We start from the raw sequence: 27,026 nt of genomic DNA, 5'->3' as shown, positions 1-27,026 counted from the left end.
GGTGTTAGCAATACATTTGAAACTATAAGCAATTTTCTCTCTTTTTTCTTTCCTTTACCTGTTTTTAGAACTTGGCACCACTTCAGTCTTTTTTTTAACATCCCACATGGCACTGGAACAGTTGCTTTAGATGTCCTTGTTGTTAGCTATAACAATATTTAGTTGTATACTTTTGCTTTTTGCTTCTAACAGTGAAGCACTTCATCAATACCCTGACAGCACAGAACTTGCCAAAATCTTCCTTACCCAGTAATAAATATAAAAAAAAAAAAGAAAGTATCAGTTTTTGCTGGTAGTGCCTTTAAAGCGCCTTAAACACTCTAAATAAAGTAAAACTAAGCTTTGTGATCCCATATAAACACAGCAACAGTGAAGGACATTCAACAGCAACCATTTGCTTGATCTTTCTCCCTGCTGTAAGAAACCCAAAATTTTGCCCTTAAAAGTCATCATTAAAATATGCTTGACAATGCCTTTAAAACAAACCAAATCCAAGCCTTAATCAGATCCTAAAGATCATAGATTCAACCCTTTCAAATGAAATTCAAGAATCAATTTCAAAGCATATTTTTTTTATTTAAAGCATATATTTTTTTATTTTTACAATAAACATTCGCTTTTGAGAAGAAAATGCATGTGGAATTTGAAGCCTTCAAGAATCTACTGTTGTGAACCTCAAAGACATTTAAGTGAGAAGTAAGGCTCAAGTTTGCAACAGTGAGCATAACTAAGTGCTGAAGAGAAACACCAAGGGGAATTGTGGATTCTCTGTTTCCTTAAGTCCTAAATTAAGACTACATATGTTTTGGTGGAGGCTATTTAATAAAATAAAGGTTTCTGTGTTTCATTATAAATCTATGAGACTGGAAACCATACATGAATTTAGGCTAACTGACCCAGCAGGTCCCTCTGGACTGAGCAGATCACAGATTGTACCTGGGAATAACACACCAAAGTACCACAGTCCCACTGAAAATTAATGAGCTTATCTATATGTAAAATTTTACTTGGAAGAAAGGGAAGTTCAGCCTGTCTTTCTGTAGAGGAAATACATTCGATATCTGCAGGCCACTGTCAAGTTTATGGGGCAGAACTGACAATACACGAAGAGTAGCCTGTCGAGATACAGAGAAAATCCAGATATATCCAGTTCAGAGCTACCTGTGAGTGAGATGGGAGAAACTCATTTAACCAAACTGCTTCTAGAGATGCCAATACTAGGTCACCAAAATCTCCTGAAATCAGTAGAATTCTCGCTTCTAAAGCAGGAGGTACAAAAACCTACTTTTTAAAAAAGTTACTATTTTGAAAATCGCATTTTAAGCCTGAACAGAGCAGGAAGTTAGTATGAATAATATCTTGTTTACACCTGAATGTTGAAAACCACTACCTTGAGGTCAGCACCCAAGCAGAGATCAGATGGAAATGGTCAGTGTGACATCAGCACACACTGACTCTGGTGCAGCAGTTGACACAGAGGTGGTGACACTGATGGCTCCAGCCCTCCTTCCCAGGGACCTTTCTGGAAGTGCCTGTGCTTCCTTGCTAGCTGCACGTGGAGCAGAAAGAGAGCTAACACCCTTCGCTCTGAGGCTGAACTCTGAGCTCCTGGAAGGCAGTAAAAATGCTTCCAGCAGAAGGGACTCTTAATTTGGAAAACCTCTTGCACTGCCAGTTTACAATAGGGACTGTCAGACTGCATAATTCATACGCAGTAGGGAAAAAAAAAATAAAATAAAAAAAAGAAAAAGCCCAAAAAGCCCCAGTGTGATCAGAGCTTAGGCTGGGAATGTTTGAATTCCTGACGCATTGCTGAAGCCTCTCTGGAGCTCAGCTATATAATGGAATCTTTATCAGACCATCAACCAATTGTGATACTTATCTGCACAGTGTTGCATTTTGGGTTAAGTGATAATCCATCAAGGCTGGAAATCATTGTGTACTTTTTAAGTTGCCTACTTCATTACTGCAAGCTGACAGCTGGATGGATTTGTTAGCACTAGAAATATTTGTCCCAGACACAAAGAGCAGGTTCCTAATATATGACATTATGATATTTTCTTTCATGTGTTCAGCATGCCTGTAGTTTAATCTATGTCTCATTTATGATATTCATTTACTTGGCAAACTATTCTGGTCATGAAATCTATCTTTATTTGTTCCAGAATGCAACAGCCTCATTTGATGCATAATATGACCAAATAATGTGTAATAATGACGACAGTCTCCATCTTACATCATAATGGCTGTTAAGCAGAGAAAATTGCCCTTTTATAAATGGCACAGGTCTCTGCCTCAGTTTGTAAAGGTAGAAATTGCAAAGCATGAGCACTTTTCATGGCAATGGAAGTAACTAGCCTCATGTGGGTCATGTTGCCAGAATTTGTTTTGGTGGTTAGACTTCATTAGTGATGTGCATGTTGCCTTGAGGATTACTCTTGGACTGATGTAACAACTATAAAACATCTTTTAAAAGTAGCTGAGAACTGGAAATTTCACACAGAAGCATTTGGGTCTGATTTTGGTCTGCTCACAACAGACATCAGGATATTTCCATTTCCATTTTTTAGCATGTAGTGATAAAGCAGTTTTATATTTATTTTCATGCCGCATGAAGAATTTTCTCCTTCCATAACCACATTCTGCTGCTACTTACTGCCCTGTTGCCTGAGACACAGAAATAAATCTTGTGTGGATGCAACAATACCCAAAATTCTTAACTAAAAAAAAAAAAAAAAAAGTTATTTTCATACTATGTTTGTAGTCCAGCCTCTTGATTTGGACTTGATTTGATTTGGCGTGGTTTTGGTCTGTGATCACCATACATGTGAACACTTACTGTTTGCCATTATTTTAATTCTATGGGGACATAGAAATCTGTAGGAATCCAGTCAAGAAAGTATGAAACTGCTTGAGATTGTTTGTTTGTTTATCTTGGTGTTTGTTTTGTGTTTTTTGGGGGAGAGGGGTGTTGAAGGGAGGGGTTAAATTTTTCCTTTTATATTTTTTTTTTCAGATTATGTTCTAAGAAGGTTTTCCTGGCTCTGTATCTATCAGACCTGAAAACCATAGAGCTCTTTGAGTTAGAACAGATGCTACAATCTCCTCTGTTGATCTTAAACCTGTGAGCTTTGAGAATTCGCAGCACTAATTGCACCACCAAGCCTGACTAGTGGAATGAAACCCTAATTAAATGGTGCTTCAGAAAAGGAACAAGTACTGTGTAACCCCTAAAACAGGCACTGTGGACAAGTAAACCATGAAAATATTGGTGTAGAACTTAAAGAACTCCAAGTCCTGCTCACAACAGGTGTATTTTGATGTAAAAAAATCCAAGTTTGTTCTACCAGCTGGTTGGAGATGCTAGGGAAGGTTTTCCAACTATTACTCAGCTGTAGCTTGTGGATGTTTCACCTGGGTAACAGCTCTGACCAAGGCCTCTGTTTAGAGGTTTTGGAAAAGAGGCCTGGAAAATAAGTTTGAGATCTCATCATGGTCTAACATAGGTTTATCATGATTTTTTAACACACCATTTATACAGCTGAGGAGCAAGTAGGTCATAAAAATAATGGTAATGAAAGAAATCAGTATAAAATCAAGAGATGGCAGCTCTTGAAAGATGGATGATGAAGACTTGAATGTCTAATGGAAAACAAAATAAAAATCTAAGGCACTGTTGTTTGAATCTCAAATTGTTTGGCCTTCTGACAAATCTAGACCTTGGGTAAGCCAGTAGGAGACTAGTGTAAAAGTAGGGAGAAAGAATAAATAAAACCTAGGAAGTTTTGATTTTCCTACACAGTTTGAATAAAGCCAGCCACAAATTAGATTTTATGTTACTGCTACAGCTATAAAGTAGCATATAAATGAACTGGCTTTTAGCTGGCTGTCATAGGAAACTGCTTTTAATGTCAGACAATGATCATTTTTATTATCAGAGCTGAGTGCAATTAAGCACACACAACTATATTCAAAGTGTAAGTCTACCCTTATCTCCTTTGCCCCTCACATACTCTATAGCTTTTCCTTGCCTTGTTTCTTTCTTTGTCAATATCTCAGTTTGCCAAGTTATATTAATCAGATCATGGGAATGAAAAATAAAATCACAAGGAAAGAACTGGTAATGTTTAGCATTTTTTGATAGGAAAAAGCGTGAGGACTACAAGTACTTCCCAAGTAGTTTCTGCATTTAAGCTGCCTATAATGACACAGTTACTCTAGTGGAGTTGGGTTTTGGGACTTTTGGAATTTTAATACAGACGTCAAGGTAAAACTAGGAGAAAAAACCAAAGTAACACAATTTTTTTAGCTAGGATGGTTGTCACTTACGCTATTAAATAGAAATATTCGCAGTTAAAGTCACAATAGTTTTCAAAATGATTACATCCTCAAACCCCTCTTTATGCCACTGTAAACTCCTAAGTTTAGCTCCACAGATTTCCTTTAAGAAATCTTTATTTTATCCCGGGGCCAAACCCAATAAAATCAAAGTGGGTGATAAAAAAGGCAGTGATTTCACTGATATATAAATGTGTGCATTTTTTGTCCTTGTGGTCACCCTGACAAATAAACTCTTGATCTCCCCAGCAGCTGCCTGGGAGCAGCATCATGTCTGTGCTGCACACAACAACTTCTGGAGATGTTTTTAGGCGCTGCTATATAAAGCTTTGAACATTCTGGTACAGTCATCATCCAAGTGAGTCAGCTGAGCCTGAATCACTCTGATACGTGGGATTGAAGTGAATGGATCTGTCTTTTGAGATTGGGATGCTCTGGCATTGCTACATTTCCACCTGTTTGGGTGGTGCTGGTAGAGGTGAGATTTCAGTCTCCAGCAATGAGTCAAAATAAACAAGTTTTATAACCTATTTAACTTTGTTCTGTTCCTTGATAGAAATAGGATTTAAGAAAAACAAAAGAAAAATGTTCTGTTCATGTGGGGGGGGTGGGTGATTAACATAATGACAGCCCATGGGAAGGTTTTATGTACATTTGCATCCACAAGCTTTTTCCCTCTGTAAATCCAGAAACACAGAGCTGTTCTGACTTGAGGTGGCTTCTCCTAGACTGTTAATCACACTCCCTCTCCACCTACAGGACTTGGTCAGATTGGCACAGCACCACCTAAATTAACTTTACGCTAACAAAGAATTTCTCCAATGGAAGCATCCCTTGTTTCACTGTTGGGATAAACCCACAATCCTGTTGTGCCTCTTCCCAGTCATAAAGGGGAAAAACTGCATGGATCCATGCACAGCTTTTGCAAATAGCATTACATACATCTGATAGAAAGACATCTACTCATACAGTGTATAATTATTCTTTCAGCAGTCCTCCAGATTTGTTTCCTCTCATACATTTTATTCTCATTTTGTCGTACATTCTTCATCACGGTTATTAGGCTTTAAGATACCCTTGACAAATATATAAAGGGCAATATTCCTCACTGGCAGCAAATTATGTTTAGGGTTTTTTGAGTTAGTAGGTAATGTACCAGTAAAACAGTAATTAATTCCTGAAGGACTGAGCACAAAAACAAGCATACGTTTGTCTGAGAAAGTGAGAAGTTTGACTAAACAGAAAGTTTATGAATTATCATGCTGTCATCCAACTGGATCAGTAGCCTTTTTCATGTTGTTTACTAAATGCCAGGCAAATTAGGACAGCAATGAATCACATGGTTCCAGAATTAACTGACAACTTTTGTAGAATTTTTTTTTCCCTATGAATTCAGGCTTTTGGTAGTGAGGAGGTACAATAACCAGAATGCAAAATGCCTTGGATTCACAGATTCCATTGGCTTTTTATACCCTGTGTCTCATGTCTTTAAAGACATTTCCCATGACTGGATGTGAATCAGCATATACTCAAAGTGGAGTAGGTTAAAGTCATGCAGAACAGAGGAACGTCTTCTAAAACTTACCTGAGGAGATTCTTAAATATTAAGCACCAATTTTAGAACAAAATTAGTGAAATCTGTCTAGAAAGTTTATTATGCCAACTATAGGGAGCCCAGTTCAAAGATATTACTAAATAGCACACGCTACCCTACGATCTGGGGAAAATGTGTTTCTTTAAGGCGTGGTCCAACAAAACATGACAAAGAAAAAAAACAAAAACAAAAACAAGTTTTAATATTTGAGAATATATGGATAGTTTCCCAGCTTAATGTCCTTATATATTGTTTCATGGCAAAAATCTTACTGCAATACGAAGCAGAGGCTGTCAAAGGGAAATAAAGGAATATACATTTCTGTGGTACTTTTTGCTCAGCTAGCAACAGATAGCACTGAAAAGTCTGATCTCTGAAGTGGTTCTTATGTCATTTTTACCTTTGTGGGGTGGGTGCTCTGACATTGAAGATGAGGTTTAGTCTTGTATTTCAGGATGGCAGAACTCCACAAGCAGGCACTGAAAGTCTGTGAACATTATTTGTTTATGGGTCCAAGAAAGATAGGGGATGAGGAGACCCAAGGAGATGCACCTTGCCCACCTCCCTCTGCCATGGGAATCAAACACTTTGAAAGAAAGTCAGGATGAAGGAAGTCATAGAACTTAAATATCTGAATATCTGAAGTCTCCCATGCATTTTCAAATTTTCCCTGCTAAATGTATTTATCACTAATTCAGGGAATAATTTTCCCCACTGAACTTGGAAAATAACTCTTCATCAGTCACATTGACTTCTGTTTTGAAAACAAAACCAAGCAAGCTGGTGCTTTTGGCTTCTTTGCAGAGCATATCTATAAGTTTTCTGTCCTTGTTCTTTGGTCTGTCTCCATTTGTGGCCATTTTTCACTGTGACATCCCCCCTACCCCCCATTAGAAGCAGAACTCCAGTTGTCTTCCACTGTTGGCTAAAACACCAATTACTTCAGCCTTGTCCTCATTATTCATGATTAATTTATTTTTTTTTGTGTTATTCATCTAGTTTATTTCTAAACACTCTTGTTTTGTTAAATTTCTCACAACTTGCTCATTTCATTTTGCACCTGGTTTCATGTCCATTTTCCTGCTTCTTCCACATTGATATCTTCCATGATTTATGTTTACAGTAAGTAACCTCTTGTTTACGTGTTTTAGTGATGTGTGATATCTCAGACTGTTAAAAAGTCAACTTCATTAGTTTATTGCATGTGCCCTATTTTTCCTCTGCAGTGGGATAAACTATTATTTTCCTTTCAATACAAAGTTTTGAGAGAACAGACTTCCCACACTCATTTGTCCCTTCGATTATCTCCTCAACAGGCTCTATCTACCACTTCTTTGAGGTTGAAGTCTCATCTTTTCAGCCATTTTGCTGTGTTCACCTTTTTCTTTCTGGGAAAAGCAAGTGCTCATCATGTTCCAGCAACTGATCACCCAATTTTCCTTCTTTTACTTTCTATTAAAGCAGCATCTCTGCAAGTGTAGCATCAAATTACATGCACTCCCCACGTGTTAGAGCTGAAACTTAGAAGAGAGTTCTGCCGTTTCAGACCTTTCTGTTGATGCTGGACACACGAACAGTGAAAATGAACACTCCACAGGAAAGAAAATGAGGCCCTAAACCACACTTAGGAGGTGAGACAAGGCATTAAAAACATCAATACAATCATAACAATGACATGGTTATGACCACACAGCCAGCAGAAGAAAACAATTCATGAAGGGCAGCAAACTTCAGCACAGCACACCAAGAGCATCGTCCTTCCAGGATGTGAACCCTCTGGAACTTACACAAACCACTCTTTATAAAGACATGGCAGTTCCTGTCATTCTGCTCCTTTTCAGGAAATGTTCCTTTTGCAACCTCTTAGACCCATGAAATGGGCTGTTTTCCATGGCCTTTTTCTCCTTCTGAAGGAAAAGGGCTACTACAACACTTCCTCTCTTCATTAAAATAATAGCAATTTCACATTAAAAGTAATATTAAAAATTAAAACCTGTAATTTTAGGTTTGAGGTCAGTTTATCACTTGAAGGCCACATTATTAAAATATCTGTGCCCTGTGGAGGGAGAATTTTGGTGTTCTGATACTATCACAATCTTTATTCTTCCAAGTTAGGCAGCTCACTACAACTGACTAATAACAACACTTCCAGAAAGAAAAGATTTCGTAACTTTCTCAACTTTCCTGGCCTAACTGCACCTCACCATGTCAATACCTGCAGCGTGGCAAAAGAATATTTCCTCTCTTCTTTTGCATTGAAAGCTTTCAAGAGAGCACATAGGAACCTTCTGCCATTTCATTTACCACGAGAGATTTGTAGCTACCCAGAAGATTATAATCTACAAAACCTTCTGCACACATCTTCCCTATTTAACAGTTATCTGATCAGCCACTGAATAAAAGAGTAAAATAACCTTTATATTTTGCTCATAAAGAAATGAAGCATTACTAGAAACATTTGAGAATCTACAGCAGAAAAATCCCCAACAGATGGGGGTCAGGGAGGGGAGAGAGAACTTTTAGCTCATTTACTCCAGCTCTGGTGAGATAACAACACTCCTAAATTAGGAATGCCTTAAACTGTAAAAAGCTAACAAGGGTGATGCAATGCAGTGCCTCCTTGTTATCAAGCAAGATTTCATCAACAGAAATTCCAGTGCTGAGACACCTAGCTTGTCTTAAATGGTAGCACCCAAAATAACCAGTCTTAAAAGGTCATGTTTATTTAAAAATAACTTGCTTGCATTTTACATTGAAGTTAATTTACTAACCTTAAAAAATTAAATGCAAATGTATACAAATAATTTAAGCATCCTGTCAAAGTTCACATACACTCTGCTGGAGCAATGACAACATTCAAGGTCATACAAAATCTTTCTTAACCCACGGATCACCCTGTGGATTAGTCTGTTAAATATATACTGAACTGAAACGTTTGTACTTTAGCAATTTCTATCCTTGTTAAAAGGAAAAAAAAAAAGAAAAAAAGAAAAAAAAGAAATCCAAATCAAAGCTCTAATTCCCTATTTACCATGTGCTTCCCAGGCCATAAGAAAGAAGGATACTGTACCTCTGATGCTGGTGGCTGTTGCCGATGTGGTTGTGCTGGCTGTTAAGGCTACATTGGTTGTGACTGTTGCAGTGGTAAGGGAGGGGATGACAGTAGTGGGAAGCAAAGTGCTCAAAACATCTGGTGAGTGGAAAAAAAACAAAACAAAACAAAATAAAATCATATCATGCAAACAAAGGAGAACCATAACAGTGGTTTAATTTGTAAATACAAGCATGTTGAAAATGGCTAAATTAAAACATGATTAACATAAATTATTACAGGTACAATGGAGTACCTTTAAATTCTTGACATTTATCACTCTCGATTTGTATATCTTTGAGTACACAGAATTTAAAACTCTGTTAAAATGACCACATTTCCACAGAACGAGAGAGTGACAGTTTAAGTGACAAGAATGCATTTCTTTGCTGAGCCATTTTAAATGTCTCACGTAGTAGAAACCAGATACAGATGAAACATGCTGTGTCAGAGTGGGAGATGAAAAAAAACACCATCATGCTAAAATAAACACACACATGTTAACGAGAAATGGCTGTATGTTAAAACACCCACTTTTAGACAGACTCAATGAAGGGAAAAAGGGGAGAAAATGCTACTAACTATAAGAGCTGCTTTTTCCGGATTGCTTTTCTTCTTCCCACACATTTGCTTAAGACACAGTTGTCTGCTAAGATCCAGAGCAGAGTATATTTCAAAATCTTTGCCCTAATCAGCGGGAACAGTCATCTTTCAGTCATCCTTAATGCTTACAATTTATTGTTAGTACACATCAGCATTTTTTTATAACACCTTCAAACTAAAAATCAGAAATTATAATAATAATACTGATAAAAAAGCATGCATGCAAATCAGAAAAAAAAATCATACCAAAAATGATGACAGCATCCTATAAAAAAAACAACAAACTATCAGGTTTTGCTCAAGCAAGGGCATGGATATACTAGGATTAGGAGCTTGACTGCTTCTCTGCAGAGGAACCAACAGCACCTGATGCAGAATGCACCAGTACAGAGCAGAACACAACCAGATGTACACACAGAAAATACTTTGTTAACATTTCCAAAAGCAATCAAGACCAATAGGACTTTGCTTATAAGGTGATTGCAGGTTTTAAAGAACAAACAAACAAAAGCTCTGAAGAGATCTGGAGAAAAGCACTTCTGAGAAGACATAAAAAGCATCTGACATTTTTCAGATTATTTATATTGCAGGTTTGAAAGGGAAGGACTCGTTTCTCAGCAGTTGATGGTGAGTAACCCATTCCATACTGATTTCACTCAAAATATTTCTGAAGGGTGCTCTTCAGTGTGGTGAAAGAGCAAAAATCTGACCCACAATCTGTCTTCCCTTGCTGTGGAAAGAAATGCAATTGGTCCCTGGGTACCATCAATTCTGACTGGAATCAATGGAAGCCCAAGTGGCTCAGAGCTTTTCAGTATTGGGCCCTACAGAACACACTTCAGACACCGGGTCCTTGAGTTCAGCATTGTTTAATTACTCTCTTATGGCTTCAAGATAGCATGCTTACCTTATTTCCATGCTGGACAAGAGATTATTTTCAAAGTTTAAAAGTCTCCTTGCCAGTTAAATACTATTTTCTGTATTCCTCTGGTTTGATAAAAAATACCAGTATGCTCTCTGGAATCTCTACTTGTGTGATGTTCTACCTCTGAAGTCATCAGAAAACAGTGTAAAATCCATCTTTCATCTGTACACTGATTTTTAATCTAATGAACACTGATATTTAATCTAATTCCCAGTATAAAATATCCTCAAGACAGAAAAATTAGAACAGGCTTTAAGAACCCTCACAGTTGTAGCCATATTAATCACCAGGAATAATGATAATATTACCTGGAGTGTGAGTACCACAATAATGAAATAGAACTGGGTATAACAAGAATTAGAAATAAATTAACATGTTAAAAAGATACATGTCACATGGACTGATCTATGCAATTTCTTCTCATAAAGGGAAACTCCTTTCCTGATAAGTATCTGTTAAAAATTAAATCAAAGAGAAAAAAAACCCCACCTACTTCATAAGGAGAGCAAAACCTTGTTTATTAGGAAAGCTTTATACATCACTCTTGTACGTAAAACTAATTAGTGTGACTCATGGTTCCATTCATTATCTTTCTTAAATACCAATTACTTAAGACTGGGATGACAAGTTATGGTTTTTTGACAGTGCTATCCAATCTGCAAGCAAGCTGTTTACCTATTTTACCAAATAATAGCTTACATGAGTCACTGGTGAACTTAGAACTTTCTGGTTTCTCTTCTGATTGAAGCATTTCAAACAAGATTTCTTATTTTAAATGAAAGGCTACCTAGGAAGCATTCTAGCTAACATGAACTAGGATATGTCAGTGTTTTAATACAGAAGTGATCTCATCAGATTAAGAATAATGAAAACTTGTGCTAAAATTAGTTTCCTGATGGAAGTCATAAACTCTGATGCCAAGCATCAAAATGGAAACCTGGCAGAAGCCTCAAAGAAAAACATTCTCAAAAAGGATGCAAAAACAAGGAATAGCATTCAGTTTCTTTCTTTCCAGAGTGAGGTGAAATACACCATGCAAACGATTGCATCCGATTGCTTCACTCACAGCATTACAAGGATTTGCCCCTAAAGACCCCAGAAAGAGAGAGAAACCAGGAATCAGCAGCCTGAGGAGCCTCACATTGCCCAGGCAATGTTCAAAATGTTAAAAACCAGCTTAGGTTTGGGGCTCTGCCCAGTGGAATTACTTCATGAGCCCGCCACAGGAACGTGCAAAGTAACCAAATAGCTCAGCTCTGCAGACAACACTTTTTGGAATGCCTGGACCATAGCTCATCCTTAAATCCTACTCTGGACAGCCCAGATGCAAACACAGCATTCTGAAATGATCCCCACATTGAAAAGACTTGTGTGTATGGTGCTGAGTCTGACAGAAAGGCTCCTATCAGCTCTTCCAAGATTTATGGATTCTCATGAAAACATTGCCTTGAAAAGGGTTTTGCATTAGAGAACACAGAATATGCAGTTCAAGAAATAAACTAGAAGTAATGTCCAGTGCTCCTCAGTCTCTCATCATGCAGTGCAGGTGTAGGAGGTAAATGGGTTTGGAGTTGCCCAAAAGCACATGGACTACAGATAAAAAAAAAGATATTTAACAACAAAGACTTCTGTTTAAGCCTTATGGGTCATCGTGCTTCATAGAAGATATGCTGCTCCATTTCATGCCAGAAAAGGGAGTTACAACTTGACCTGTTTCTTCTAGTCCTGCAGGACTTTTGGTAATTTTTTTTAAATGAAATCAAACCTATCTTATTTCACTAGCAAGGCACACGTTGTCATCCAGAGCTCCCTGCTGGCAGCTGCTCAGAACATGCTATCAAAGGGACTACGTAGATTCGTCCTCTTGAGCTTTCTGTCAGGGAGGATCTTAACAGAATGGATTCGCAGATTTCTGCCCAAGAAATCTGTGCTGGAGTGAAACTAAATTCCACTTCCTTGTCTTGCAGTTTCTGAATCTAGTTGTACACAATGTTCAGCTGAAAATGCATTTTTGTTTATGCCTCTCATGCCACTAAATACCAAGGATCATTATGACCAAGAGACCTTGCAGAGCAGGACTTTTTAATTCAAGTAGCCATACCCAAATCACTGCACCAGATTGCTATTTCAATAATACTAAGGTATTAATCCTTAGCCTCCTGTGAAGCAGAAAATAGCTATATTTTGCAGATGGGGAGCCAAAGAAGATAGAAAAGCCATGCTCAGGGGATCTAGAAGTCAAGCAATAACTGCCTCCATTAATTTTGAAACCTCACTTTTAAAACTGGATGTTTGTTGACAGACAGATATTCAGTCAAAAATCCAATAATGCAATTAAGTTGGTATTAACTTCATCATCTAGCTAGCTTTGAAATGCAAACAACTCATGGAGAACTAATTGTTTCCATAAAATCTGTTGGAAATAGGAAATGGGTTGACCTTCACGCCAAGGGACTCCCATGGACTGACTCTTTGTCTCTTCTGTTCCACAGGTTACATGGGTGAGGCTTGAACTGGACGTTCAGCAGGAGGGATGGGCTCCTGAACCCTCTCCAGGGGCACAGGGAGGTTTGAGCTGAGCTGCAAACGCTCAGCCAAGAGCCCTCATTTCAGGGAGGACCTGAGATGCTGCCAGAGCTCGGTGCTGAAGAGAGGGGACTGAGGAAGGTTCTGCAAAGGTGTTCCTCGTGCTGCTCCTGCTGTTAACATGCCTCAAGCAGGAGCAGGGGAGAGCAGCCAGCAGACAACCTGAGGGCTGATTCCCAGTGGATGGTGGAAAAAGAGGAAAAGGAAAACTGGGCATGGAGTGGAAGCTGCTCTTTAGCATGGGCACAGACACAAACTGCTTTGGAGTGGCAGAGCAGTGTCGAGCCCCACCCGCCCAGAATCTCCTGTTTGCTTCTCCTTCTTTCTTGAATTGATGCCGTGTTCTCCTTGCTAAGGCAGAAGACATCCATCCATTTAAGTGCAGAGAGCCTGGATAATTTACTCTCCCTGCCAATTTGGCCCTGAGCATTTTTACTCTCCATTTCCAAAGAAATGAGAAATGGTTCTGTTTGGTTTAGCGGGCTTATGTGAAAGATAGATCTGACCTATTGAAAATATTTGACTTTTTTGGTAAAAACATAACTGATATTTTGACATGACTGAGCACAAATCAGACAACAATAGCTGCAGTTGATAAAAATGTAAAGGCTTTTGTTTCAAGCCTGACAAAAGCTGACAGAAAAATTAAAGGACAGAGTGATAATGATGGATGGTCCTTGCTGTATTTTGACTGAGAATGAAAGAAATTTTAAGTGGTAAACTGAACTGAGTGATGACCTACCTGGGAAACAATCTCAGTACTCTGTGAAAAATTTAATCAGTCTGTGGTATGTAGCACTAAATAATTTAGCAAGGTTTTAAATTCAAAGGGAGCTGCATTTACCTTGCACCAAGAAAATGGGATTGAACAAAAGGATCGCTCAGCTTGAACATCATGTGCCAATAGCTCCTTAGCACTTAGACTGAATGATCATGAATGCTCATGGACACGAGGTCAAGGGGTTCTTTTTACTAATTGATTCAGATTTATGAAACTCTGAAATGGCAATTATGTGCTTGACATTTTTGCTAGCAAATCAGATGCCATTAAAAATATCCAAACCCTTTTAACAGAAGCTTCATGTAGATCTATATCTTTAGTTATACCAATAAAGTCTTCAAGGGGATGAGTTCGTATTGCAAGACATACAGTTGGATTAAAATGACTGGAAACTAGGAACTGGAAAGAACAATAGTTTTCTCTTTCTACAGAAGGTTTTATAGCTTGCTGGTTCATTTGTGGTTTGTTTTCAGGTTTTTTCCCCTATTTTAAAAGCAATAGGTTTTAGTAGCAAATGAATGAGGATGAAGTATGAAACATTACAGCAAAAAACTCCTGTTTCCTTCTGCTCTCAGTGAGCCAAGCAAAAACTTGGAATGCGCACATCCCTGGCCCAAATTCTCTCCTTAGAAAGTTAAAAATATAACTCAAAAGAACAAATATTAGTATTTAGTGCTGGCAGTATGGTGTCATCCCACATCACTTAAAATGAGGGCCTGATATCACAGCGTGGCACATTTTACAACACATGCTCTGAACAGAATTGCTTATGACAAAATAAAAAATGTGATGAATATGAAAAAAACAAGGTGTAGTAGCAAGTTATTTCTGATTATGCCATCTCATTTGACACTGAAATATGAAGAAGAAGTTAGCTGCCCTAAATTGTCTAGAAAGAGCTCCTGTAGTGAATATCTCATTTATTTTGTGCACCAGAGCAACAGCAGGACTCACAAAGACCACAGGTGTGTGAAAGGCTGATTTTGCCCAGGTAAAGCCAGGTCAGATGTGAGAGCTGCCAGAAAACAAGCAGCTGTGGATCTCAGGCAGCTGAGAAGGAAGCAGCAGTGGGATGGAAGTACCTCAATGTGGTAGGAAGACATGGCAAGGGAGGATAAGCTGGCAGGGCTGAGAGCAGTGACTGTCTGTGACTTCTCTCCTCCCTCAAGGTGCATCTGCCCAGATCCAGGCCAGCTCTCAGCAGAGCTGTGGGGCCCTGGGCCATGAAGGCAGGAGGTATTTAGGGTATTTAGGTAAAACCCACATCTGCCACTGTCTGTGGGCACCCCAACAAGCAGAATATGCTGATCAGAGGCAGTGCCCACCCTTCATTTGCACAGATCAGAATTTAGGATTTAGTAGGCAATGGGACTATGTGCTTTATAACGCTCATAGGTTCCTGCAAAAAAATTCTAAGAGTAACAATAAACACAGGAAAGAAATGTTTTTTTTGTTTGTATTTTTTTTAATGGATATTAAGACACGTCCTTTCTGCACAGCACCAGATGTTGCCACAAATTCGGCTTTGTCACCTGGAGGCTAGAGCAGTCTGCTGCACTCCCAGTTGGTGGAGCTGCACAGAGGGACCCCTGCAAACCTGAATCAAGCATTTCACAGGAAAGCAGCTGACATGAACATTTGAGCCTTGCACTGGTGGCTCATGGCTCTCAAAATGTCGGGTCTGCCCTTTGAAGCCCTCAGTGCTTACTTTAGGGATCGTTCTGCTCCCCACAGCACTCCACTGAATCTGCTATCAGCAAAAGCACTCTGACTGCAGCTCCCTTGGAACAGAGAGAGAAGTTTGCAATGAAGGTCTGGAGATGCTGGAACACGCTCCCGTTTCACCGTCCGTCAGACTCGTTGTTTGTCACCAGCCCAGCCATTCAAAAAGCTCCCTGTCCCTGCTCCCAGTGAAGCAGAAGAATAAAAGGTGACATAATGTACTGTCTCACAATTTATTTACCTACTGCTGCTCAGTTTTGGTGGGGATAATTGTATTATCTTTAGCATTTGGACTGTAGGAAGCTAATAGGCTGTAATGCCTTATTTCTTAATTTCTATTTGTGCTAAAACCATGTGACACACACAGACCTCCTAAAAAGGATAAATTTTACAAAATAATAACCAGGTAATTAGATATTGAAAATCATTTCAGTGAAAGAAAAATTGCAATTCTCAAGTAGGAAAATATTTCATGCTGAAGAATCTGTTTTCAAAACCCTCTAAGTTTTACTTTATTAATGGTTGCGAGTGCAAGATTTATCTCCAAGGACAAATCAAATCAAGTATTCAACAGAAAGATTAAGCTTCAATATTCTGGAGTTACATAAACATGATACATACTTCATTTTACTCCAGAAGTACTGTAAGACCTATTTTTTTCCCCCAAACTTAGCACAAGTTTTAGTAGCAGTTAAAAAAATCCTTTCCAATTCAACAGTAGTAACGAATAGTAGTAAATAGTAGTAAAAACTATTGTTTTAAAGGAGTCAATATTGTTTTAAAGAAGTTTATTTTATTGTTCTTTTTTTAAAGGAGTCAATCTGTGCTGTAGAAAAGTTCACCTTTCCCATTAGAGTAGCTACAAATACTGCACTGAAGCTTGTGCAACTCATCTGAAAGAAACTAAGTAAAATTTGCAGGTCTGAAAAAAAGAATCAGAAACAGTAAAGAATGGACCTCTGCCTTGAAGATCTGTAAGACCATTTTTTAGGCAGTAGAGACCAAACTTTAGAAAAAAAGAGAAAGTATTATTCCCATTTCACAGCTGGGGAAATGAACACAGAAGAATTAAGTGGAATGTCTTATGTTTTACAGACTTCTGAGACTGACAGGGGAGTTCAGAACAGATCTCCTGAGGCTCATTTTAATGCTAAAAAACCCTCAAAAAATCAAAACCTCAAAAGAAAACAAAACCTCTCAAAATTGCGTTTAAAAAAGCAGTTGTCTTTATACCTGCAGTGCAAATTTCACTGCATTCAGGACAAAATGTTACCACAAAAGCCACCAAACATCTTGCATGAATAAAGCCAGCACAATTTTCCCCAGAAGCACACCATTCTATCACTATTAATATGGTGTTCTAGGCCCATTGCCACTGCTTAAAAATCACATTAAGGCTGTGATGTTCATTTTTATTCTTTTTAAGTAAGCAGACAAGCCATATTTCCTTGTTTTTCCAAGTCGTAAAATAGGAGTATTCAAAATTAAATGAAATAAAGTACTGGCAGCTGGCCCTTGAAAACCTATAAGGAAAAGCTAATGCACAATACAAATTCAGACACCAGCAGCCTTGAACAAAGATGACAGCTTTCTCAGAATGACACTTGACTCCTTCTGCACATACACAAAAATATTTCAAAAAGCCAGCCAAAATTGCGCTGAGAAGAAAGAAGATAAAGAGAATTTTCCGAAATTTCCTTATTATGGGGACATGTGTTGAAACTAAGTGGAGGTAAACAAATTGCTGATCTCTATTTTACTACAGTTGCTTCTTTAATTTCTCTGAGAAATTCAGGGCAAATCACTGAAGTTGCTTAAACAACTCCAAATTCCAAGGTTAGTAAAGAGGGATAACAGGGACCATCATCTATTTTAAGTAAGTTTATTTCAAAGTAAAATCAAAGGGTCCAACACTAATCTGAAACACTTTATCACAGTGGCACTGTTGTATCTTATTGAAAATCACCTTGGGAAAGTGGCTGGCACTGTGCAACTTAAAACATAGATTTTTGCACTTTATTGCATTGTCTCTGACTAATACACTTAATTCTCATATTCCTGTCACCAAAATACACTACCTGAGAAAATAAGGCCCTGTCTTTCCAGCTGTCAATCTTTTATGCTCTGTTTTTTGGGGTTTTTTTTGTCCTGAAAAGAGTTCTATACATGTAGTTGAGTTCCTGCCATGACTCTTTGGCTTTGTGTAACACATAACCATGAATGGTGGGATCCATGCAACATTGTCAAGACTTAATTTTGTTAAAATTACCCAGTTTCCCTGCAGGCTGGCAGATATTTAGTACTTTAACTATTATGCCATCAAGCAGGATGGATAACCAGTGGAAATCACAGGGGGTTTTTTATAAAGAATGCTTGATCATATCTGCTAATTTATTTTAAACAAATAGACCAAGCAGTGCCAAGAGATTTCAGTTCCTGCTCCGAAATGATGAAGGCCATCCAGAGCTCTCCTCCATCAAGCACTTCAACATGTCAGCATCCCTCAGTCCTCCCTGCTTCCCACCAATCGAGGGAAACCTGAGAAAATGTAAACTACAAAACCACTGGAGGGAAAAAAGAAATCCACTTTAAGACCCACAGTAGTATCTGAAGAATAAACACTTTGCCCACTCCTCGAGTTTTTTCCTGCCAAACTTTCTTCTGTCCTTCCTCTTCTCCTTTGATTTGTTTCTACACTTGCCATGAGGATTAATAAGGGCAGTTTCAGCTGGAAGATAAACACTCCTCAGGCATGAGGTTACCAAGAGAAACATTTTTTTTTTTCTTCAAGGGAGTAAACAAACAGTGTGGATACCAGGGAAGGGAAGGCAAAGGGTCCTGACTGAAAATTGTTGAGATCACTGTCACAAATGACACCCCAGCTCACACCCCACACCTGGAGACCTCTTCCCAAGCACCTGCCAGGAAAGTTCCTTCACACGGGGTTAGAACTTTCTCAGTGCTTGCCAAGGAACCACAGCCTGGTGAAAGAAGTCAGGGCATTGTGGGACATCCTCTTATGGAAGATTTCAAGCTTCATCAGCTTTGGTAGCAATAGTTTTAATGGGTTTCTGCTCTGTTTTTTTTTTCTCCTTGCACATGAGGATTGTTTTGGGATACACCCTTAGTGGCCTCCTGGTTATTTTTTCTGTCTGCTCCCCTCTCCCCATGGGAATCAGAGACAGACTGATGCCATGAGCTTTTTGAAAGCTGCCAAAACTCTCTGGAATCTCTGAGACAAAGTAAAGTGATCCACATTAAGGCATAGAAATTCAGAGTAAGATCCAATGCAGAAAGTCTGTGATAGAATTCAGCAAAAAAAAAAAAAAAAAAGCGACTTTAATTACAAAGCTAAGAGAATTTTATTATATTGCATCAAGAATTCAAGCAGTAAGAGCTAGAAAAAATAGCTTGTGGTTGCAGCATAGAGGATTCCATTTTGGAGGAAGGGATAAAGACATGTTAGGTTCCAACACAAATTTAGGTTGAACCTATGCTGTGAAGAGCAATGTTAGAAAGATTTTTAAATTTTGTTTGGAAAATCTTCAAATTCTTGCCAGTTTGTTCTGTTTTTTATTTGAAAGAATACTAAAAAGAAAACTAAAAACAAAACACTAAAAAGTGGAAAAATACCTTATTTGCTTTAAGAAAAATGCTAATAAAGTACTGTAAGAAATATGTTTTTGAATATTTCTCCTTTATATAACACAGAAATGCAGACTAAGATAAACTCCAGGAACATTTGCCAAGTCATTAATAACTAAAGTCTTAAAGAGAAAAAGTAGAATAATCAGTACTAAGAATTATTACTATAAAAGTATGGATGTTGGAAATATTAATGCTTTTAGATAAGCTAATTATCTACTCTCTGAGCCTCCATGCTAATCTTCATATGTGATCAGAGGCCTCAGATACACAAGTTCTCAAAGCTCTCTAACAGAGATGAATAAATAACCTCTGCAGAATATTTTCTCTACCCCTCCCAACCTCCAGGGCAATTACATCTATCTCCAAGAGGATTCCCAGTCTCAGCTGGAGCAAAGCACAGCTCTGATCTATCACCTGGTATGACCAGTGGTCATTTTAAGCAGTATCACTTAGATAATGTTCTATTTTCTTTCCTGCATGGAGTGAAACACTGAGAAACCTATTCTCAGAAGAAAGGAAAGTTATGGAGGCTCCATATGAGAAAGACAGGACACCCTTAATGTGCATTACACCACCTCATGGTGCAGGAAAGGCTTCAATTTTTAAGAATTAAAATGAAGAAAAATCATAAAGTCACTTTAATATTGTCTTTATGGTTTGAATTTCCTGAATAATAAATGATCTAGATGAAAAGAGAAAATCATTAACAACTGTTAGATTATAATTTTATCATCAGTCTCAAGCAAAATTATTGAGTTAATACTTCCTTCATGAAGATTGCATATAATGTTCATAAACATGGTAATTTTACAAGCTGGCATCTAAAAAAAAAATGGGTGAGTTGAAGTAAAGTTCAGGAAGTTTTGGGGTTATAAGCACTAGCAAAGGGTGAAAAATCAGAGAGCAGTCTTTGCTACTACAGCAGCTCAGTGATAACTCAGCACTACTGAAGGTCAGTTAAAACAGTCAGAAAAGCAAGAGTGACATACTTGGTACATCCACACAATCTTTTCCTTCTCAGAAATCCCATTAGAACTAACATATCAGCCAATAACACGTGCACAAAGAAAACCAAATATTTTCAAGAGTTGTGCCCTATTAAAGACATTGTCTGAAACCAACACATACAATATGTATTCAAATAGGAAGGAGCTTTACATATTAGACTATATTGTTAAAGGTTATATTGATATATTGTATATATTGTTATTGTTCCATTGTGAAAGGGCTTAGGGAGAGATTTCCTGCTGCTGAAGTACTCTGCATTCAATTCCAATGATTACTCCAGTATGAAATTTTAAAAAAAAAAACAAGCAACAACCTTTCATATGTTATATAATAGAATCACTTCATTTAAAAAGTTTTATTTAATGACAAACAGTAATTTAATGTAAAAATGTAGAAGTGACAAACATATTCCCCAAAAATGTTAGTGTGGTTTGGAATGTTATTTTCTTGACCTTTCCAAAATACTTTTAAGCTTACCTGGAAAAGAAATTTGTATCTTATTTTTCTAAAGTCACCATAAATGAAGAAAGATCAGTTCATACAGCTCAACTGTACACCCCACTATTCAAGTATTTATCAACAAAAAGCAATTTCAAAGTAGCTGCCTTGAGAGTGTTCAGGGATAATAGCTGGACAATTCATCCATAAAATTAAGCCAACAACTCCACCACAAGTTTCTTGACAGACTTCTCATACCTGAAAATGTCAACTAAACACTATTCTTCTTCAGCCCAATAACAAAAGCTCTATTCCACAATTTCTTAATTCATCTGGCTGCAGGAAACTCATCTGCATTGTGCTTTAAAGTCTGGACCACCTCTTGTAACCCAACCAAAAGTCTCCTGGAGAAGTCAGCTTTCATGTCGTGGTAATGATTTAATGCCTTAATGTCATTTTACAATACTGATGTAAAATTAGAGTATCTCAACACAATTGGAAGGGTTATGCTTTGAAGAAGATAGCTTGGGGGGAAGGAAGGCTTTTGAGACTGTGCAAGTACCCAGGAGCAGGCTTTTATTTATTTATTTTCCAACTGAAAGCCCAGGCTCCTTTTTTTCTGCAAGTTATCTTCTGTACTTTTTAATTTATTTTTGCTTCATATAAAATGGGAATAGGAAAAACTTTTCACCTTTGTTTTAAGGACTCAGTACTGAGACTTCTTTTTTTATTAATTCAAACAAAGATACAAAAAAACCTCAAAACTAAAAGGCACACATAGTCACATACAGTGAATTTCTAATTAAGTCCTAAGAAGTCTTCTGAGTCTCATACTCTTGGTATGCCTTGATTGCTGTAAGGGCAATGTTGGGGTTTTTTTTACCAAATCCACCCATTATTGCAAATGTAATTATTGTTACATCACACCACGGCTCTGCTCAATTCTCTATTCGCAAAGCCAGAGCTTTGTTCACATAAAAGCAGGATGCTCCCATAGGCAAAGAGAGCCTTTTCTCTGAGGTGTGTGTGTAAATGAGATATTTCAACTCAGAAAACTTTAAAGGAAGAAACTTTTAAAAAAGTCCAGTAACCTCAGCTTGTAGGATCTTAACACCGAAACACAGAGCAGCCAAGATTAGTGATAACCATATTGCTCCACAAGGATGCTGCTGCCTTTCTTTCCCAAATTTCTTATGTGGTTTTTGTTATAAGTTTATAAAGTGTCCAAAAATACTGCACAAGACTTACCAGAGGTCTGTAGTGAAAATATTTGCCAACTGAAAGATCTATTGCCTATTCATTAAGCTTAATTTTGAAAGAAAGCAGAATATATCCTCGCCTCCTGAGGTTTTTTTTCAATTTTCTGCTCTATTCAGTTTCTACTTTTATGGAGAGATATGTGCAAGTGAGTTAGAGAAATCAAGGAAAGAGAAGGCCCCCTATGAGGGCAGCTAAACAGAAATTAAATGTAAAAAAAAAAAAATAAAAAAAAAATAAAAATCTGATTGTGGGCAAATGAACTGACAAAGACAAAATAATCTGTAACAGATAGAGATAGATGTTTAATTTCATGTGTTTTGGATTCCACTGAGTTTCCACCAATTAGAAAAAAAGCAACAAAAACTAATACAGAAGTACAATTACTGGTGCTGGAATTATTGTCAGGCATAGAAGATGAATCTCTACAAATACATTTAGAAAGAGGATTTAATGAACTAAGGTGTCTGGTCCAGATATGGAGAGCAGTCAGTCACAGAGATTTAGAGCTAGACCAAAAAACGAAGGAGAAAGGGGGCAAAAAAAGACCATGAAAGAAGGAGAATGGTCTTCATGGGGGAGAATTCAAGGAATTGCAGAGTTTAAGATCACAATTAGTGAGAAGTAGAGACCAATGTGGAAATACTTGAGAATCTGTTGAAGGAAAAAGCAAATACAATTTTAAATGCAAACTTCCAGCACAAACAGCAAAAGAGGCCAAATAGCTTGTAAAGTTGGAAAGTGAAGAGATCAAGCACCAGGCTTACACAAACAAAAGAGAATACTTTTCCCTCAAAGCACATAACTAAATTCAGAACCTTGTTGCCACAGGTTACTGTGGAAGCTAAGATGACAAATGTTTTGAACTGGGACTGGACAAGCAGGTGGAATATAAATAATGCTATAGTTAGGAAAGGTGCAGGGGGACTTCTGGTCTTACACATTGTAGGAGAGACCTTGTTTTTGAAAGCACATTTCAAAATACAAATGAGGTTGTAACTCGGTCTTTCAGTTGCCTTTATTTGCAAAAAAAAAAAGCTTGCCCAAGGAAAAAAAAAAATACAAAATTGAGAGGCTGAAAACAAAGGAATATATCATGCCACTTTTATTCCCCAGAGATCCTAAGTAACTGGCTCAAATGCTTTCTTAGTTCAAATTTGGGCAATAAGAACTGCCTTGACCATCCACAGCTGCTGATTCACGTTCATTTCCATACTGCTCTTCTAGATAATTGCTGCACAACACATTATAGCTCTGACTATTTCAATTAATTTAATGCCTGGCTGTAGATTGGCGTATCAGGATGTCTCAGCAAGGTGCTCTGTTTCAAATAGGGCTGCAAATTCCCAAGCACTGCTGTTTCCATGAAGGGTTTCTCAGGGATGTGGACTCGTGTCACTCACTCCAAGGCGGTGCTGAGCTGAGACCCTGGCAGTGACACCCCGGGGTTGTGAACTGCTCCTCCAAACACAGCAGCCGTGTCCTCAGGTTGATTATGATGGAACACCTCCTTCCCCATCTCCAGCTAAATCACTGCAGTCATTACCGGAGCAGAGTCTATGTTTTTGGGTTGAGCAACATGAGTTTGACAGTTTGCTCTGTTTTCTGGTGATTAATGACTAGTATTTGGACAAAGGTAAACAAAAATTCTTAATAAATTGGAAGAGAGTGAAAATTGCCTGGGGCCCATTACCAAAGAAAGGGTGTAATATATCTAGCCAGAATGTGCACTTCTAAAGCACTAAGCTTGCCAATTAGAATACAGAAATGACAACAGCTACGGGCATTAAAGCCTGTGCCTTTGTTACTGCATGAAACAAATGTTTGAGCAAATGACATGTCTTGCCTTTGTGCTTCTGCCTATAAACTCTGACTTTGTACCCACCTTCCTGCTTCACAGAGTACTTTTTTGACATTTATTATTAACAATAAATGTTAAGAAAAATGAAATTAGCAGTCACATTGATTCAGCAAAGCAGCATGAGTATATTTAATACTCAAGCCTTTAACTTTATTCAAATAGATTAAATTTCTCTGAAGTCTGGTCTCTTTAATTATACAAAAAAAATCTAAAAATAATGTTTATGTTGTTAGATACTAATTGTATTGGACAGATTTCCATTCATCTGCTTACAGCAATATTTATTTTCTCTGCCATCACTTAATAACAAAGCAGTATTACCTCATTATCACCACTCACAGTGGAAAAAATACTACTCTTCTGTATAATTTTGTGTTTAGACAGGTCCAGTTAAAGGCATGAGATATTCTTTGCTTGGTTTGTATAATTAATATATATAAATACTTTGCAAACACCTAATCTCTAATTGTGATAAATTATATTTTCCATTTTTAGTCAACATTCTCTCTACACTAAAGCTGCTTAAATCTTCTCTAAGTTAGGATGATAACTTAAAAAATTGAGAGAATTAGTAGATTGAGTATTACTGAGATTTGGATTTCTTAGGGGGACCAAAAAAAAATAAAAAAGAGAGAAAATGAGAGAAGCCAGATGAAGCTCTTATACCATTAACACACAGAAAGAGATAAAAATTTATTGAAATGAAAAAAGAAAGGAATAAAATGTATGAAAATCACAGTACATATAAGAAAAGGAAAGCTGTGAATCATATTGCCCTTCCCTGCCTCTGCAGAGGATACCTTCCACTGATGCCCCTGTTTCCTCACACAAGCTCATGTGGGAAATCTGGCATGTACCTTGTCTCAGAAACCTGATATTCAAGGTAAGAAGTCATATGATTAATGAGCTCTAACAAAGGAGTAGGACAAAAAATTACATCAAAACGTTAAGCACAGGGGAAGGGATGAGAAATCAAAGGATGCTTCCAGATATATTTAGGAAGATAAGAAAATAATACATCCTCTATTCAACAGAAGAATGCATCTCAGAAAATGATAAAAAGTAGGTTTTCTAGCCCCCCAGAGAGAGAGAGAGAAAAAATATTGTATAATTTTAGGAGGATTATGGTTCACTAGAGACATTCATGAATGTAATGAGCTAAAGAAGGGGTAAGGCTGCTTAAATTTATCTATACAACTGATTGTGCTACACTTGATAAAATAATTGTGTCAGTCCCCTTTGTACTTAAAATAAACCTTACAACTCTGAACCCCAGTAAGTTGTTAAGTACTAAACATCATCTCATGCTCTGTCACATAACTCTGATTGTTTCAGAAATCTGGAAAGCACCTGACATTTACCTTCTCTAGCTCCAGCGCTGGAATCGCAGAAATGCAATTAGGAAAACTCGGGTACTCATAACAGAAAAGGTCAGCAGTGAGCAAGCTAAACCTGATAACATGCCTAATGTGCTGCCAAATATAATAGAATGCCTCCCTGATAATGAATGATTTTACAGACTGCCAGGAAGTTGATGCAAGATAATCAGATCAACAGAGGACACACCACTGTGCAAGAGCGGGTCTGGTGAACTGTTCTTTGATAGAGTTCTATTGCAGAGTCACCACTGATGGAAAAAGATCCCCCGTTATAAAAGGCCATATTTTCAGAAATAATCACATAAATAAATTGGGCAGAAAACACAAATGACAGAAGTTTCCACATATGGTAAGTGCAGAAGCCGTTACCTCATCAAAGGCAGAGCACTTTGTGCCTGCAGCCAACAACCACCACACCACCGCCTCTGGGATGCAAAAGACATTCTTTCTTTTCCTCTTCTCATAGCAGCCAATATAAATAGAGGTTAGAGGGTTTAGTTTTGCTGTTTGTCTTTAACACAGAAATACTCACGCAGCAGTACAGGCTCCGTGTTCCTCATGCAAAGAGCTCCTTATTTGTGTCACTAATCCTACATCAACTAATGGTGAACTTGAAGAAAAATGAAAAGTAACCTAAGTGTTTCTTTTGATAAATGACATTTCATCAACAGTGCCAATAAATATCTCATTACTGAAAGCAGCACTTACTAGAAGTTTTATGCCAAATACCTAGAGGCAGGTAAACCTGCAGTGAAAAATGTTTCTGATACCTTACAACAACCAAGGAAATGTATACTTGTTGTAACTGAGTTCATCATGAGCAAATAAAATCTACATAATTCTCTTGTCTATTTAAAGACTAAAATTTGCATTAGATCTTTTAATTTTATTTTGTCATAGTTATAAAAAATTGCATTTAAAAAAAAATAGAGAGAAAAAAGTACCACCATGAACTAAAGTGGAGGTTCGGCCTCTATATCCTCTTATATTAAAATTCAAATTATGGAAATCATAACCTTCCAGGAATTACCTGTGATAAGAGAACACCATGTTTTGAGACTCCTAGATCCAAATTGCCAGGCTGTATTAAAGGCAAATGCTCATTTTATATTATAGTTTCCCCTACAGCTGGGTTGTATCAATCTATTTCATGATTGATGTAGACAGCACCTAGTTTTTTTACATGACACATATTGTTGCCTAATTTATTAGAGGGAAAAAAAAAAACCAGCTGTAATTTAATGTGAGCCTTCCTATTTTTCCATTTTATTGGAAGCAGTATGATGCATTTTGGACATGACAGAGTTCTGAAGTCTGACTGTAACAAAGGGCCAGGTGACACCAGGTAACTTGTATGAGCTGAATTCTCTCAGTAGCAGGCTGTAACTTGTGTGAAGCATCCGATGTTCTGTCTTCGGTGGTCTACAAAAAGCCAAGCAGAAAACCTCAAGCGCGCACCTGTCTGATATTTCTCTTCATATATCCTTCTGTAACCAGCTTTATCTGAATAGCTGGGCCTGAGGCAAGCATTTATAAAACAGTACCCACACAGTGCCAAACATTTTTACAGGTGCTTACTTAGCAAAAAGTTCAGAGCAGAAGTTATTTTGTTTAAACTGTAAGAAGAGAGGCATGCCAGTAAAGGAAAGACAACACACTCCCCTCAGCTAGGCGACAGCATCGATAAAAATGCAATTACACTTCCAAGTTTCCTTGCTATTCTTTCCACAATGACCATAAGCACCTGATAGTATCAGCTGGACCTGTTAAATATGCATAGAATGCACTAAGGAGA

General features: G+C 37.7%; 1 protein-coding gene across 3 annotated transcripts in view; it reads right to left on the bottom strand.

Moving 5' to 3' along the window:
* The window catches only part of CADM2 (cell adhesion molecule 2), a 574,407-nt gene that overhangs the window by 40,798 nt on the left and 506,583 nt on the right, over nt 1-27,026 (bottom strand). For 2 of the 3 annotated variants that reach the window (XM_015632240.2, XM_015632246.2), the window contains one exon: nt 9,003-9,122. The exons of the other annotated variant lie outside the window; for it this stretch is intronic. In XM_015632240.2, the coding sequence (XP_015487726.1) occupies nt 9,003-9,122 (120 nt within the window). The remainder of the gene's footprint in view (nt 1-9,002; nt 9,123-27,026) is intronic. 3 annotated transcript variants of the gene reach the window in all.

The sequence above is a fragment of the Parus major genome, chromosome 1 (genome assembly GCF_001522545.3).
Source record: "Parus major isolate Abel chromosome 1, Parus_major1.1, whole genome shotgun sequence".
NCBI lineage: Eukaryota > Metazoa > Chordata > Aves > Passeriformes > Paridae > Parus > Parus major.
Note: the sequence above shows the minus strand (reverse complement) of the source record. Positions and strands in the feature narration are given on the sequence as shown.